Source organism: Galeopterus variegatus, unplaced genomic scaffold, assembly GCF_000696425.1.
Source record: "Galeopterus variegatus unplaced genomic scaffold, G_variegatus-3.0.2 Scaffold3876, whole genome shotgun sequence".
Taxonomy (NCBI): Eukaryota; Metazoa; Chordata; class Mammalia; order Dermoptera; family Cynocephalidae; genus Galeopterus; species Galeopterus variegatus.
Window position 1 is genome coordinate 56637 of NW_007729987.1, and position 15493 is coordinate 72129.

Genomic DNA, 15493 nt, shown 5'->3' on the forward strand with positions numbered 1-15493 from the left:
TGATCCGTTGCCGGACACGGAAAAAAACAAAAAAAAAAAAAAAAAAAAAGAAGAAGCAAATGCCCTCGGGACTTACATCTCAAAGGAGGAGACAAGGGCCCCAGACCCTAAGGCTGCAGAGTTGCCTGATGCTAGAGCTGGGTACAAATGCAATGGGGGCCACTGTTTTTATTAAGTTTGCTAATGCTTTTGTCGGTAATGGCTTAAAATTTTTCATATATTTTGAGGTCTGCCTCAATCCTTTTGTTTCCATAAGCTGTTATTTTTCTAGCACATGACTTTGAAAACAGAAATACCTGTACAAACTTCAGAACCTGTCACCCTCAACATGTCCTCTTGCCCCTCAAATACAGAGCCCATTTTGCCATAGCTTTTCTGAGACTATAAATCCCCTTCCAAGTTCACCTGCTCCCTATCCTGCAATCTTTCACCAGCATCTTGAATTCTTTCCCTTACTTGTAACTGGTACTGAACCCCATTTGCCAATTTCCAACTGGATTTTCAAAAACTACATTCTCCACTAGTTACCACAGCCTAGAAAGCCCTAATAAAACTATCCTGGGATCTTAAACCAAGGACCACAGACCACATCAATCAGTGTAGTGCATAAACAGAGAAGTAAATTTCATCTTTATTTCCTCTAACCTCTAATCAAAATTTAGCATTTCCTGACATTATTAATGTAGGCAATAAACCCAAGAAGTACCTGCGTCTTTGTGTTCTTTTTGGCAGCTGGCCAGTATGGGGATCCGAACCCTGGATCTCAGTGTTAACACACAGCACTGTAACCAACTGAGCTAATTGGCCAGCCCCCTGTGTCTTTGTTACCAATCAAAATACCATCTATATTTTCATGTCATTTATAGTTTTTAGAGCTATCTTGAAGTACTGTTTAAACTCATTATTACTTCAAAATTAAAGGAGTTAGCAGAACTTATTTTTTTTTAATGCATCAATAAAAAAGGACATTATTTCTATATCAGGAATTTGTTTCATATTTTGATAAGAGTATTTCAATAAAATTAGTTTCCTTTGTAACTCTGTATGTTAACACTATTCTGAGAAGGGGTTTATAGGCTTCATTAGAATCCAAAAGGGTACAGAGCACAAAAAAGGTAAAAAATCTGATAGGTCTCCCCTCTCTGGCCTCAACTCCTACCAATCTGACCCTAATTCTCTACCTCTATGCTTTGCCACTCTAGTTTTCCTTCACTTCTTCACCAAGTCAAGCCCATGCCAGCCTCACATACTAGCACTGGCTGAACCCACTAGGCACCTTCCATCCCCCAACTTAACAACTGGCTCCTTCTCACTGTTCAAATCTCACCTTAGACAGCTATTCCTTAGAGGCCTTCCTCAACCACCAGATCTAGTATCTCCCTGTGCCCCTGCCAAGTCACTCTATCACACCAATACATTGTTTTCTTTATTGTACTTATTACTATTTAAAATTCTTGCTCATTTATTTCCTTATTGTCTGTCTCCCTCTACCCTTCCACTACTACAGAACTTCCACAGGATAGGAACCTTATCTGTCATATCTACCGTTTATCTATTAGAACAATGTTTGGCACAAAGCAGGCAATCAATAACTTTGTTGAGGAATGACTTTATGAAGGAAGGGAGCAAGGGACTAATGAAACAATCAATCACTGGTTATTAGCTTTGATACATACAACACTTATCTAGTAAAGATTTCAAAGATGACGCAGGGAAATAATTGTTACTTTCTTAAACACTGAAAAATGTGAAATGTCCAAGTAATCAAGTCAATAAATAATTTTCGTTAAGAACTCCAGACTCATTGTCAGCAAGATTCATTTACAACTCCTTGAAGATTTCATTTTCAAGAATGCAGCTGTGTGCCTCATAAACAGCTACAATGTTTAGATCAATAAGCATAAGTATTAACATTTCTATTAACAACCGAAAGCATAATTTAATCATTATTAAAAGTTTCATCATCTCTCACTGTGATAAAAACTATAACAAATTCAGGATAAATTGAAAGCCCATAAGCCTAGCAAAAGTAAGTAGTTCACTAAGACATACTACTGGAACACTGCCCAGGCCAGCTTCTAAATCTAAACTGCTGTATCAACTATAATGGTGGGACAAGCTAATGTAATGACACATTTATATTTACGTTTGAGAAAGACAGCTGGCTAGAGCAAAGAGAATGGATTGAAGGGAGCCAAGACAAGGAGAAGCAAGAGCATTAAAAAGCTGACAGCAGTTCAGGTGAGAAATGATTCTAGCCTACACCAGGGTGCTTGCAGCAGGGAAGGTTTCAGAGGTGAAGAATATCATATTCATGATGTGTGATCAACAGGACTTGGTGACTGAGTGAATGCAACAGGGGGAAGGAAAGGAGTCAAGGCTGACGCCTGAGGCTTAGGCAACTGGGTAGATGATGGGCCCATTTACTGAGATATAGAACAGTAAAAGAATTTAGAGAGATGAATTCACAATGGACATTAAAACAGAATCACATGGGAAATACTTGGCCAGAATTCCCATACAGTGATAATCAGATGGACTAACTAGCAGCAGTCCACTTTAGTCAGACCATGAGTTCTCCAGCTCATCAGAGTATTAACCCACCATTTTGCTTCCTTTATCTGTAATCTGCTAGCCCATTTAGGTATCTGTGCATGCAGTCCCTGCCCTTATCTACCACTGGCAGTCACCAACTATGCCAGGGGCCCAGACTTCCCACCTCAGAGAAGTCTTTCCTAGACCTGTATCTGACAAAGTTGAAGTTGCTAGGTAAACTGGCTATATCTGCACTTTAATTATTGGTAAACATTTTCTCTCTCAAATCATTTAAAACATTTTATTTAAACTAAAAAGTAATTGAAAATGGCTGGCAACTAAGACTTTCTAATCAAATTAAATGAGCAAGTAACACTAGAATCAAAATTAACTACAGAAAGGTTCTGGATAGCCAACAAGAGGCATCTCCATACACATGCCCTTCCGACACTAACCTCAGATCCAAGGCCCAATACTAGTCACAAGCTGAATCACCAGATTTTCAAATGGTCTACACGGACTGGGAAAATAAACCTAAAGTCTTAATTAATTATAAAGCCAGTATTAACATTTCTACACTATTAAAAATTTTGGTAAACAGTAGTAAAAGAACTTGAGTTTCAATTAACAAAGATTTAAACAATGTATTTTATGCCCACATTCCCTTGACTAATTTTACATAAATTCTTTGTATCACTAACTCTAATCTAGAAGTTTTAAGTATAAGTAAACTTTATCTGGTCCGGTAAACAGTAGTAAAAGAACTTGAGTTTCAATTAACAAAGATTTAAACAATGTATTTTATGTCCACATTCCCTTGACTAATTTTACATAAATTCTTTGTATCACTAACTCTAATCTAGAAGTTTTAAGTATAAGTAAACTTTATCTGGTCCTTTTAATATACTTATGAAATGAATTTTAAAACACAGGTAAGATACCACGAATGGAAGTTTACAGTATTTACACCAATATGGGGCTGGATCGTACAAATTACCAAATTAGCAAAGAAGACAACAATCAAGGTGTAGGTTAATCATGGTAAAACACCAAAATAATTCAATCACTATGAATAATGACTTCACCACAAGGCTGTCTGTCCCTTTGCTGTCAGCCATTCAGTAGTACCAGTCTCTTTATCCTTTCTCATTTCCCTTGCCCTCTTCATTTACTTATCTTCTCTTTTCGGATCCTCTGTTGATGCCATCCCTTTTATTAAGCACAGGCACTTGTCACAGTTCCCCCATTTGCAAGTAATGCTTTCTCTGACATCACCCCTCGTTTTTGTTTATTGCTACTGTCATTCTAACAAAACAGCATTTTTCTTTCCTATGCTTTTTCTTCTGAGTTACTGAATATTTGAGTATCTTTTTTCAGTCATTGTTAGTCCCAAATTCATAAGATTGTTTTTCCTTCCTTTCTCACATGTCACATCCTGGAGCAATTTTCTCATTTTATCTTTTGATGAGCATAATTTAAGTACCTTCTTTCCTCTCCTCCCATTACTATTTACATCATCACCTTCACTATCTTCAATCTTCACCTTCAATGATAAAAGCTTTCATGTTCCAATTATATTCTCGGGCCAATAGTCATAGCTATACCTGCACCCCCATCCCTCCAATCAAGTAACCCTACACCCAGATCCCACCCAGATCCCACTCAGCATTTCCAAAAAAGTGTACTAACCACCATAAAAAAAGCAAACAATGTTAATGAGGATGCAGAGAAGTTTTCTTGTAAACCTTGTAACTTGGAACTCTTAATCAGTACAACCTTCCTGGAAAAGCAATTTGTCAATATATATTTGCCTTTAAAATGCAGCCCATAGAGGGGGAGAGTCTAGAAGGATTAAAAAAAATTAACACTGGTTATTCTTCTAGAGTTAAACTGGGAGTTGACATTTTTACATTATTTTTCTAATTAAAAGAGAAAATGAATAGCCAGGCCTAGAAATTCTAGTTTTAGTAATTTACTAACAACAACAACAAAAAATCCAAACACCAGAGAGGTAGACACACCTTTAAATTTTCTGCATAATAATTTCCTGGAATGCCAAAATAGCAATAAACATTAGTAAAATATAAATTAAAATAAATAATTTTTAATATTTAAAATAATGTCAAATAATAGAGGTTAAATTATGGCAACTGGTGATTGGTACTATATACATTTTTATCCTACCAATATATACTATTAGACTTTAACATACAGCCAGTTCTACTACAATGCAATATATATATTCCTAAAATATCACAGCACTAAGTAAAATTGTGCAACAAAAATCACAGGGATTTTGGGAAAAATGGGGTTAAGGCACAACACTCAGAAACTTCATCAGTGGGCCGGTCCATGGCTCACTCGGGAGAGTGTGGTGCTGATAACACCAAGGCCACGGGTTCGGATGCCACATAGGGATGGCCGGTTAGCTCGATGGTGAGTGTGGTGATGACAACACCAAGTCAAGGGTTAAGATCCCCTTACCGGTCATCTTAAAAAAAAAAAGAAAAAAGAAACTTCATCAGTGATACATTTTTTAAAAAATAGATAGAAACCTAATGACAACACCAAGTCAAGGGTTAAGATCCCCTTACCGGTCATCTTAAAAAAAAAAGAAAAAAGAAACTTTATCAGTGATACATTTTTTAAAAAATAGATAGAAACCTAGTAAGAGCAGCAGCACAGTTTTACACGTTAAGAGGTTAAGAAATATATAACTACTACAATAAATAATGTACCTTGCAAGAGAACTGAGGTTTCCTTGTGGCAGTGGACTTTTGAAGGGCTACAACTTATGAGTCATGGTGAAATGGTGAAAGGAGGGTTTTCTGAAATGTGTGGCAAAGTTGTAACATCAGATATGAATAGGTGTAGTTCAAAACACACAGTTAGTAGATATTGCAGTGTGTGTGTACGTGCCTATGTGGTTTTGTACATTCCTATACTGTTCAGTTCAGCTTGATGTATTCTGCATTCACCTAACATTTCCTAAGACAAAATTGTGCATAAGCAAACCCAAAATTCACATTATGCCCAAATTATTCCCAAATGTTATCAACCACACTGGAACAAATCAAAGTTTCCAAAATAAGTGCTACAGCAGAATTGACTGTATATAACTTTGTTTAAAGACTGAAACAACATACATTGAAACATTGAAAATGACTTCCTCTGGATAGTATAATTATCTACAAAGAACTTATGTTGCTTTCATAACCTGATAAAGATAAAATTTAAAGAAAACATTTCTTTCTTTTCCTTACTTTTTTTTTTTGCAGCTGGCCATTATAGGATCAAAACCTGGACCTTAGTATTATCAGCAACATGCTCTAAGCAACTGAGCTAACCAACCAGCTCTTCCTTTTTTGTGTGTGTGTGGCTGGTTGGTACAGGTGAAAAAATATTTCCAAAACACAAAATCCGACCAATTCTTAATACATAGCCTTCATAGGCCGATGTTTAAAAAGTGCTAAACAAGTAAAAAAAGTTTTCTTTTATTGCCTATCTTTCCAAAATGCCAAATAAATTACTTGTGTATTCTTACCTTCCATTTAGAAGGAAACCCAGTAACCAAGTAAAAAATGTGATTATTTAATATACTAACTATATTATTTAGGGTTAAAAAGCAATGAAGATTAAGTGCAAGACACTTGGAAACTAGAGAAAGAAATCTCTTAACTCTGTGTGAGAAGAACGGAGAAGGCATGATAGGAAAACATGCACAAAAGCATAAAAGGACATGACATGTCTGGAGACTGGTAGCACTGTACTGAGGCAGTGGGTGCAGGTGAGGGAATACAGGGTTAGCTGAATAGGAAAACAGTGGCCAGGCCACATGAAGAAATGGGGCTTCTTCCTGTAGACATGGGAGGCCCTTAATGTGCTCTGAACTGAAGGGGAAGAAACAACATGATCAGATGTGCTAACAAAGACTGCTATGTGAGGGATACACAGACCAGGGGAGGGAAAATAGCAAATGTGAGGTAATTAAGGAGTATATTAAACAGAAACAGATGATTAATTAGAAATGGGGAGAAGGAAGGGTTACATGCCTCAGTATGATAGCTGTTACAATAAAATTCATCAATAAAATAATTTGGAAACCTGGAGGAGGTGTTTTAAGCACTATCAGAAATCTGCCCTACATGTAGAATATTATTTTAGGTTTTGCCTCAGTTTTTTTAATTTTAAGAGATATGAGAGAGGTCTGGCCGGTAAGCTCAGTTGGTTACAGCACAGCCCTGTAACACCAAGGTCATAGGTTCGGATCCCCACACCAGCCAGCCACCCAAAAAAAAGAAAAGAAATATGAGAAATACGGGAGGCCAAGTGTATCTTTTCAAATAGCTATTTCTTACAGAAGGAAAGAAGATTTAAAAGGAGAGCTTTTATTGCTCGATGCAAATCTACTTTCTATACTGTTGCTGCCCCCTAGTGTATCTGTGTCACTTTTTTCAGGGATAACATTAAGCCCTAGAGTTAATCAAAAACCAAAAACATCACAAGATGGCACGAAAACATACTCAATTTCTAACATAGTAATATATTGAAAAAATTTTTAAGGGCCGGCCTGAGGCTCACTTGGGAGAGCGTGGTGCTGATAACACCAAGGCCACGGGTTCGGATCCCTGTATAGGGCTGGCCAGTTAGCTCACTTGGGAGAGCATGGTGCTGACAACACCAAATCAAGGGTTAAGATCCCCTTACCAGTCCCCTTACCTTTTAAAACAAACAAACAAACAAAACAAACAACAACAACGAAATACTTTTAAATCACGGGTTTGCTTTTAAAGACAGTGAATTTGGATTATTTTCTTCATAAATTAGTCCTATATTTGGTTTTCAATTTGCTAAAGACCTGTGCTAAGATCTGCAAAACCCCATTCTGTTGTTTAAGAAACTCCCACAGGTCAGTTAGATTCCCAATGACCAAGGTATACCCAGAGTCTCAAAAGTTCTGTGTAACAGACAGAAAAGAACAAAGCTCTTAGTGCCACAATACCTAAACAGTCTCCCCTCTGTGTGGGGGATCTGATAGGGTAGGGTGGGAGGCTGTTCAAGATCTAAGTGAGGAACAGCCAGAGTCTGGATGCAAGGTGAGGCCCAGGTACCCCACATTCCGTGTAGGGCAGGTCAGGAATCTGACCTTCGGCAGGACAGTGGCCTTGGTGCCCCATCCCTGCGCTGCACAACATCTATTGCTAAATTATTGCCCAGGAGGGACAGGACTGGGACTGGCTCCCCAGGTATTTATTGCTGTACACAGTATATGTTTGTGACATATAAGGTTTTATTTTGTATATGATCAATAAATAACTTTAAACTAAAAATAAAATAAAATACTTGGTGGTAAAGAACCAATAGAGAGATTAAAGGGAAGTGGGAGTTAAGGAGAAAAGGGGTAGGGGTGGGGACAGGAAATTAAGGGATTTCCTAATTCAAAGCCAGTACTTTCTCAGGAAAATAAAAGCATATTTATTCACTATGTGAGGGAAGAGATATATGAGGAAAGAAAATGATCAAAATAGGTGATGTAAGTGATGAGACTGAATTGTTTAGAGAGCCTATCTCCATTAATTATACCCCAATTCTATCCTTAATACTGGTCAATACCTTGTGTTTACAGTTGGTCTTGCTGGAAACAGAAAAGCATAGCAGTGGAAGATATTCATTGATAGGATGGGGAAACTGAGGCACAAGGAAGGTAAATGGCTGCTTAAGCCACACTAAAGAAGTGTGGAAACAGGAAAGTTTAAAGACACATTTTCTAATTCTGCTTTGGCAGAACTAAATGCAAAAGCTCTAAATCTTACCAGTCTAATGAAGAACCTTGACTAGAATATTTTTTATAAACAGGTACTTTGAAAAGATAAGCACTTAGCTACCTTTTACACTAGATAAATAAGGAAAAAGGTTACCATAAAATTTAAATTAAATCTAATACTTATTTTATATCCTATCATCATAAAGTTGAGTTTCTTTAAGTCTGTCTGCAAGAAAACAAAGCTTTCCCATAATATTGAAAGGTATACTTTAATAGTTTTGAGAAATATTTTTAAATAAAACTTAAAATGATTTATGTATTAAATATAACACTGTAATTACTAAAAGTTTTGTAGAAACTTACGTTCACTTAAAAACTATGCTTGTCAGAGCAAGTTGATTTTATTCACCAATACTGTATTAATCAACTACATGTGACTTTGCTCTCTATTCTGGTAACTTCACTTTGACTTCAACTGTTAGAAAGCACCAAGACCCTCTGTCTTAACTTTCTCTCACAAGTGTGCTGTGAGGGGTAATTCCAGTAGGTCTAATCTAAGCCCGTGCTTTTTTGTTATAGCCCCTGCATGGTAGTGAACCCTCTTCAAGGCCTGAGACATACTGATTTAATAGTGCTGTTTTGTAATCATGAGTCTGAGGATAGTCAGGGTGGCTTGTCGACACTGTTTCTTGTGATTGATGATTTGCACCTGGTCTCAGTGAGGCCCTCCTCAGAGGGCCCTGCTGTAGAGGCTAGTTACTGAATAGGAATATGCCCATTTGACCAGGAAAATACTGAAAAACCTAGCCAAGACTCCATTTTGGGCTCCCTGGTTCCAAGGTGTTCTGTGCACACATCTTGATCTGAGAAAGAAAGTGCAGCCCGCCACGAACTTTACAAAAGCAAGGACAACTGAAACCTGCACCTAGACAACTTGCTATGCCTTGCCTTCGGCTGTGATGCATATTCTTACTTTAATGCTGCTGCTGAATTGCATCCTTTTCCTGTAATAAACTGTAGATAAGTAAACATTGTTATTTTGGGTCCTATGAGTATTCTTTAGAATCAAACTGTTTACCACTGTTAGTGCCGTAGGCCTTAATAATAAACCCAGTAACTCTAACATTCATTTCTAACAAGCAAAACTTCTAAGTTGTCTCATGACTTCTGGCTTCTGACATGAAGCTATAGGTTAACACAATCCTGTTATTAGAAGGGCTGGCAGTTAGCTCAGGTGGTTAGAATGCAGCCTTATAACACCAAGGTTACTGGTTCAGATCCTGGTACTGGGCAGCCGCAAAAAAAAAAAAACTGTTATTGGAAAAACTGAATTTGCCATAAGAGTGCATCACTGCACTAACTTTTTAAGGACAGCATATTTGCCAAGTATATTTCAAGAGTGAAGGAAAACAAAAAGCTAAATCATTTTATTACCTTCATATTTTTCCAGAGCCTGTATAACATTAGGGAGTTGATTTATACCCTGATAGAGTTTGTAACAATCTTGTAAGTTTGCTGCTTGTCTTTGAAATTTCTTCGCAAGTCGGTTAAGATCTGGGAATCGACGAAGTAAATCTTCCTGTAAATTCTGCCTCAATTCTGCATCTTCTACAAAAGCTTCCACTAAATTTAATCTGAAATAAATTACACTACAATTAATCTTAAATATTTTAGTATAAAATTAAAATTTGTCCACTAAGCACATAAGTCTCAACTAAATGAGCTCAAAATTCCGTGTAAGAAACTTGAATCTATTCTAAAATCTTACCTTTTAGAAGATAGGGAGCTCCATAAGATTGTGAGGCAAGCATTTCCTGATTAGCTAACAGTCAAATTAATGTTTAGTTAAGTAGTGTCATAAGATACTGAAGTATACCCAATTTTGTTTGACAAATTCTTAAATAGAAGAATTTCATTACTGGGACATTGTTGTTACTGACACACTGTTGCACATGTAAATAGTAAGTATACCCAATTTTGTTTGACAAATTCTTAAATAGAAGAATTTCATTACTGGGACATTGTTACTGACACACTGTTGCACATGTAAATAGTAATGTTTAATGAAACAGAATTACAGTTCAAGAATGTTGCCAAACCCAATACTTATTCTATCAGAGTCTTACAAATTTTCAGAATGCTTTCTAAAATTACCTCTTGACAACATAAAGCCAAAATTTTTTTAGTTAAAAAACTCAAATAATTTTATTACTTCCCAAAGTCAATAAATAAAATCTCAGATTGTTTCAAGAACTATAGAACATGTAGCCCATATATATTCTTTTGCAATTTATTGGAAATCAGACTTTCCATTTTTTCCACTGTAACCCACAGCAAGAAATGTTTTCACAACATGACCCAGCAGATGCATGCAAAGGTTTTTTGCTTTCACAAAACAATATCTTAGTATATGTCATGTACTCTGTTATTTTCTATTGTATTTAACTTTTCAAAAATGTTATTTATCACCTACTGCACTAATTTCACAACCCACTACTGGATCACAACTTGCAGTCTGAAAAACATTACTGTAGATGTTACTGAAATAAGAGCTGAAAGGTAAACTGTAACAACTGAAGGTAGGAAAAACGTTCCTACACATTATCTCTAGCTATGGCTTAAGAGACGCTTATAAGCAACATCTTCTTTTGCTTCGAAATGAGAAGTCTCAACGGTAGAACCCCCTACCACAAACCTAGAATGACGGCACAGCTGCCCTCCTGCCTGCCTACCACATGTTTGAAGAACTCGTGTACATAAAAGCCTAACAAGAAAGGAAGGAATCGAACCCTCCGAGGATGGTTTCAAGCCAACCCTATAGCCTCTATAACTTTCTCAACAAGCAAGATATTAGTAACAATGTTACATAACTTTGTCAAAATTAATTTATAGCTTCAAACCCTTTATATCTTTATGGCATACCCACTGCAGCTAGGCCTTCAAGATGCTACCTCCCCTATCACAGAAGAACTGCTACACTTCCACAACCACACCCTAATAATCGTATTCCTACTCAGCTCCTTAGTCCTCTACATCATCTCCTTAATATTAACTACAAAACTCACTCACGCAAACACCATAGATGCTCAAGAAGTAGAAACCGTATGAACAATCCTACCCGCTATTATCCTAATTTTAATTGCCCTCTCATCATTTGAATCCTATATATAACAGATGAAATTAACAACCCTCTCCTAACAGTCAAAACCATGGGCCACAAATGATACCTCACACACACAAGCACTATAAATGCCCAAATGGTGGAAACCATATGAACTATTTTACCCACTGTTATCCTAACTTCAATCGCCCTTCCATCACTATGGATCCTCTATATAACAGATGAGATCAATCACCCCCTCTTAACTGTCAAAGCCATGGGCCACCAGTGATACTGAAGTTACGAATATACAGATTATGCAAAGCTAAACTTCCACTCATACGTAACTCCCACCCCCGACCTAAAACCAGGGGAACTCTGGCTCCTAGAAGTCGACATGTACTCCCAATAGAAATCTAAATCCACATGCTAATCTCATCTGAAGATGTACTACACTCATGAGCCGTACCCTCACTAGGCCTAAAAACAGACACAATCCCAGGGCGCCTAAATCAAGCAACCCTAACAACCACCTGACCAGGCCTATACTACGGACAGTGCTCAGAAAGCTGTGGCTCAAACCACAGCTTCATGCCTATCATACTTGAACTAGTTCCACTCAAACACTTCGAGGACTGATCATCCTCAATGCTATAACCACATTGTGAAGCTAAACAGCATTGACCTTTTAAGTTAAAGAATGGAAACATCAGCCTTCCCACAATGAAATACCACAACTAGAGACTTCAACATGACTCACTACTATTACCTCCATAACCCTAACACTCTTCGTCGTACTTCAACTAAAATTCTCAAAATTTACCTACCCCTCCGACCCTGCAGAAAAAAACCATTAAAACATCAAACCACATAAACCCCTGAGGAAAAAAATGAACAAAAATCTATTTGCCTTTCATTACCCCTACACTAATAGGAATGCCCATCGTAATCCTCATTATCCTGCCACCCAACATAATTTATCCCTCCCCCTCCCACCTCATCAACAACTGCTTAACCACCCTGCAAAAATGATTGATCCAACTCATCCTAAAACAACTAATAACAATCTATAACACCAAAGGATGAACATGATCTCTAATACTAATTTCACTAACGCTATTTATTGGCTCAACAAATCTACTAGGTCTATTATCCCACTCATTTACACCAACCACCCAACTATCCCTAAACCTAGGCATGGCAATCCCCTTATAAGCGGGAACGATAATTACAGGTCTTCACCACAAAACGAAAGCATCCCTAGCCCACTTCCTACCACAAGGGACACCCACCCCTCTCATCCCGATACTCATAAGCATCAAGACCATTAGCCTTTTCATCCAACCCGCAGCCCTAGCCATACGATGAACAGCCAATATCACAGCCGGCCACATGCTCATGCACCTTATCGGAAGTGCCACGCTAGCAATAACAACCTTAAGCCCCCTGGCAACCTCAGCCACCTTCATCATCCTCATTCTACTCACTGCCCTTGAACTTACCATAGCCCTAATTCAAGCCTATGTATTCACCCTCCTAGTGAGCCTCTACCTACACGACAATACCTAATGACTCACCAGACTCATGCTTACCGCATAGTAAACCCTAGTCCCTGACCACTTACAGGAGCCCCATCTGCCCTACTTATAACATCTGGCCTGGCAATATGATTCCACTTTAACTCTAACACTCTACTAATCCTAGGCCTACTAACCAACCTATTAACCACGTATCAATGATGACAAGATGTAGTGCGAGAAGGCACCTTTCAAGGTCACCATACAGCCATTGTTCAAACAGGCCTGTGATACAGAATAGTCCTATTTATTGTATCCGAGATCTTCTTCACTGGATTCTTCTGAGCCTTTTACCACTCAAGCCTAGCCCCAACTCCCGAACTAGAAAGCTGCAGACCACCAACGGGCATTAACGCCCTCAACCCTATGGAAGTCCCACTACTCAACACATCACTCCTATTAGCCTCTGGGGTATCCACTACCTGAGCTCACCACAGCCTCATAGAAGTAAACCGTAAACATATACTCCAAGCCCTCTTCATTACAATCTCCCTAGGCATTTACTTCACATTCCTCCAGGCCTCGGAATACTTCGAAACATCCTTCACTATTTCCAACGGTATATACGGATCAACATTCTTTATAGCAACAGGCTTCCATGGCCTGCATGTAATTATTGGCTCCACCTTTCTTAGTCTGCTTTTTTACGCCAACTAAAGTTTCACTTTACATCCAACCACCACTTTGGCTTTGAAGCCACAGCCTGATACTGACACTTTGTAGATGTAGTCTGACTATTCCTATACACCTCTACTTATTGATGAGGATCCTATTCTTTCAGTATCAGCTAGTACAATTGACTTCCAACAATAATTAAACTAGTACTAACTCTCTCAACCAACATAGCACTAGCACTCCTGCTCGTTACCATCGCCTTTTGACTCCTACAACTAAACATCTATGCGGAAAATTGAGCCCATACGAATGTGGGTTTGACCCAACAGGATCTGCTCACCTACCGTTCTCCATAAAATTTTGGCTGGTAGCCATCACATTCCTATTATTTGACCTAGAAATTGCCCTCCTACTACCTCTCCCATGAGCCACCCAAACAGCCTCAAATACTTATAACACTTATCCTAATCCTCATCCTAGCACTAGGTCTAGGCTAAGAATGAGCTCAAAAAGGCCTAGAATGTAGCTGAATATAGTAGTTTAATCAAAACAACTGGTTTCGACCCATTAAATTACAACATTTCGTAACTACTAAAATACCTTCAGTCTACATCGACATTATCTTAGCATGTACCATATCCTTCGGAGGACTGCTAATGTATCGATCTCTCTCCTATGCCTAGAAGGCATGATACTATCCCTATTCATCCTAAGCACTCTCCTATCCCTAAATTTACACTTCACCCTGTCCTACACCCTCCCCATTATCCTTCTAGTCTTCGCAGCCTGTGAAACCGCCTTGGGTTTAGCACTTCTAATAATAGTCTCTAACACCTACAGCCTAGGCTATGTACAAAACCTCAACCTTCTACAATGCTAAATCTCATTATTCCCACAATTATACTTACTGGTGACTATAATGAGTCATGCAATAAAACACTTAGATAGCATGAAAGTATAATGGGTCCAATCAGTATCGTATGACCTTCTCCAGCAGCTTTTAATTGAGGGAGAAAGCGAAGGTGAGAAAGGCCAATATGACATTAAGGCCAATGTGGTAAGAAATTCCATAGTCCCCAAGAAAGAACTGGAAAAACAGTTCGTATGACCTTCTCCAGCAGCTTTTAATTGAGGGAGAAAGCGAAGGTGAGAAAGGCCAATACGACATTAAGGCCAATGTGGTAAGAAATTCCATAGTCCCCAAGAAAGAACTGGAAAAACAGCTGCCTTTGTGATGCAGGCTGGCTAGGAAGGCCAATGAAACCCAGAAGGGCTAAAAGATCAGCCCCAAGACAAGAATAAAGGGGTATTCACTAAATTTGATTCAGAACAGGAGAAACCAGCAGAGGGAAAGCAGTAGAGTAGAAGCTCCCTATCTCCCTCAGAAGCTAAAGCAATGCTTCACTGTTGTAAAGAAACCACACTCACTGCATGACTTCTGTTTTCACAAAAAACAGCTGTTTTCACAAAACATGGACCCACTAGAGATAGCCAGCTGTTTTCACAAAACATGGACCCACTAGAGATAGCCTTGCACAAACATTCTCAGGCCAAAATGAAAATACAACCTGGGAAGAAGTCTAGAGACCCTGGGAGTACATTGCCTCAAGAAGCATGATACACCATCACACAAGCACCACGACCATCTCTAAATTTATAGGAGCCATACTTTTATTTGGAGACATGTTTCTAATTAAGACTGCTACATTAATCTTATTAAACTTTATGTAAAAAGAAATATTCAGCTTCTGGTCAAGATGGCAGAACAGATGGTCCCCAGTGTCACTCTCTCCCACGAATCAACCAATTTACAACTATTAAAAAGCAATGACAAGGGCTGGCCCATGGCTCACTTGGGAGAGTGTGGTGCTGATAACACCAAGGCCATGGGTTCAGATCCCT

At 38.3% G+C, this 15493-nt stretch overlaps 1 protein-coding gene across 1 annotated transcript in view; it reads right to left on the minus strand.

The window, feature by feature from the left end:
• Positions 1–15493, minus strand: part of MSH2 (mutS homolog 2) — a 79978-nt gene that overhangs the window by 41869 nt on the left and 22616 nt on the right. Inside the window, exon 7 of the mRNA XM_008586202.1 lies at positions 9734–9933. Coding sequence (XP_008584424.1) covers positions 9734–9933 — 200 coding nt within the window. The remainder of the gene's footprint in view (positions 1–9733; positions 9934–15493) is intronic.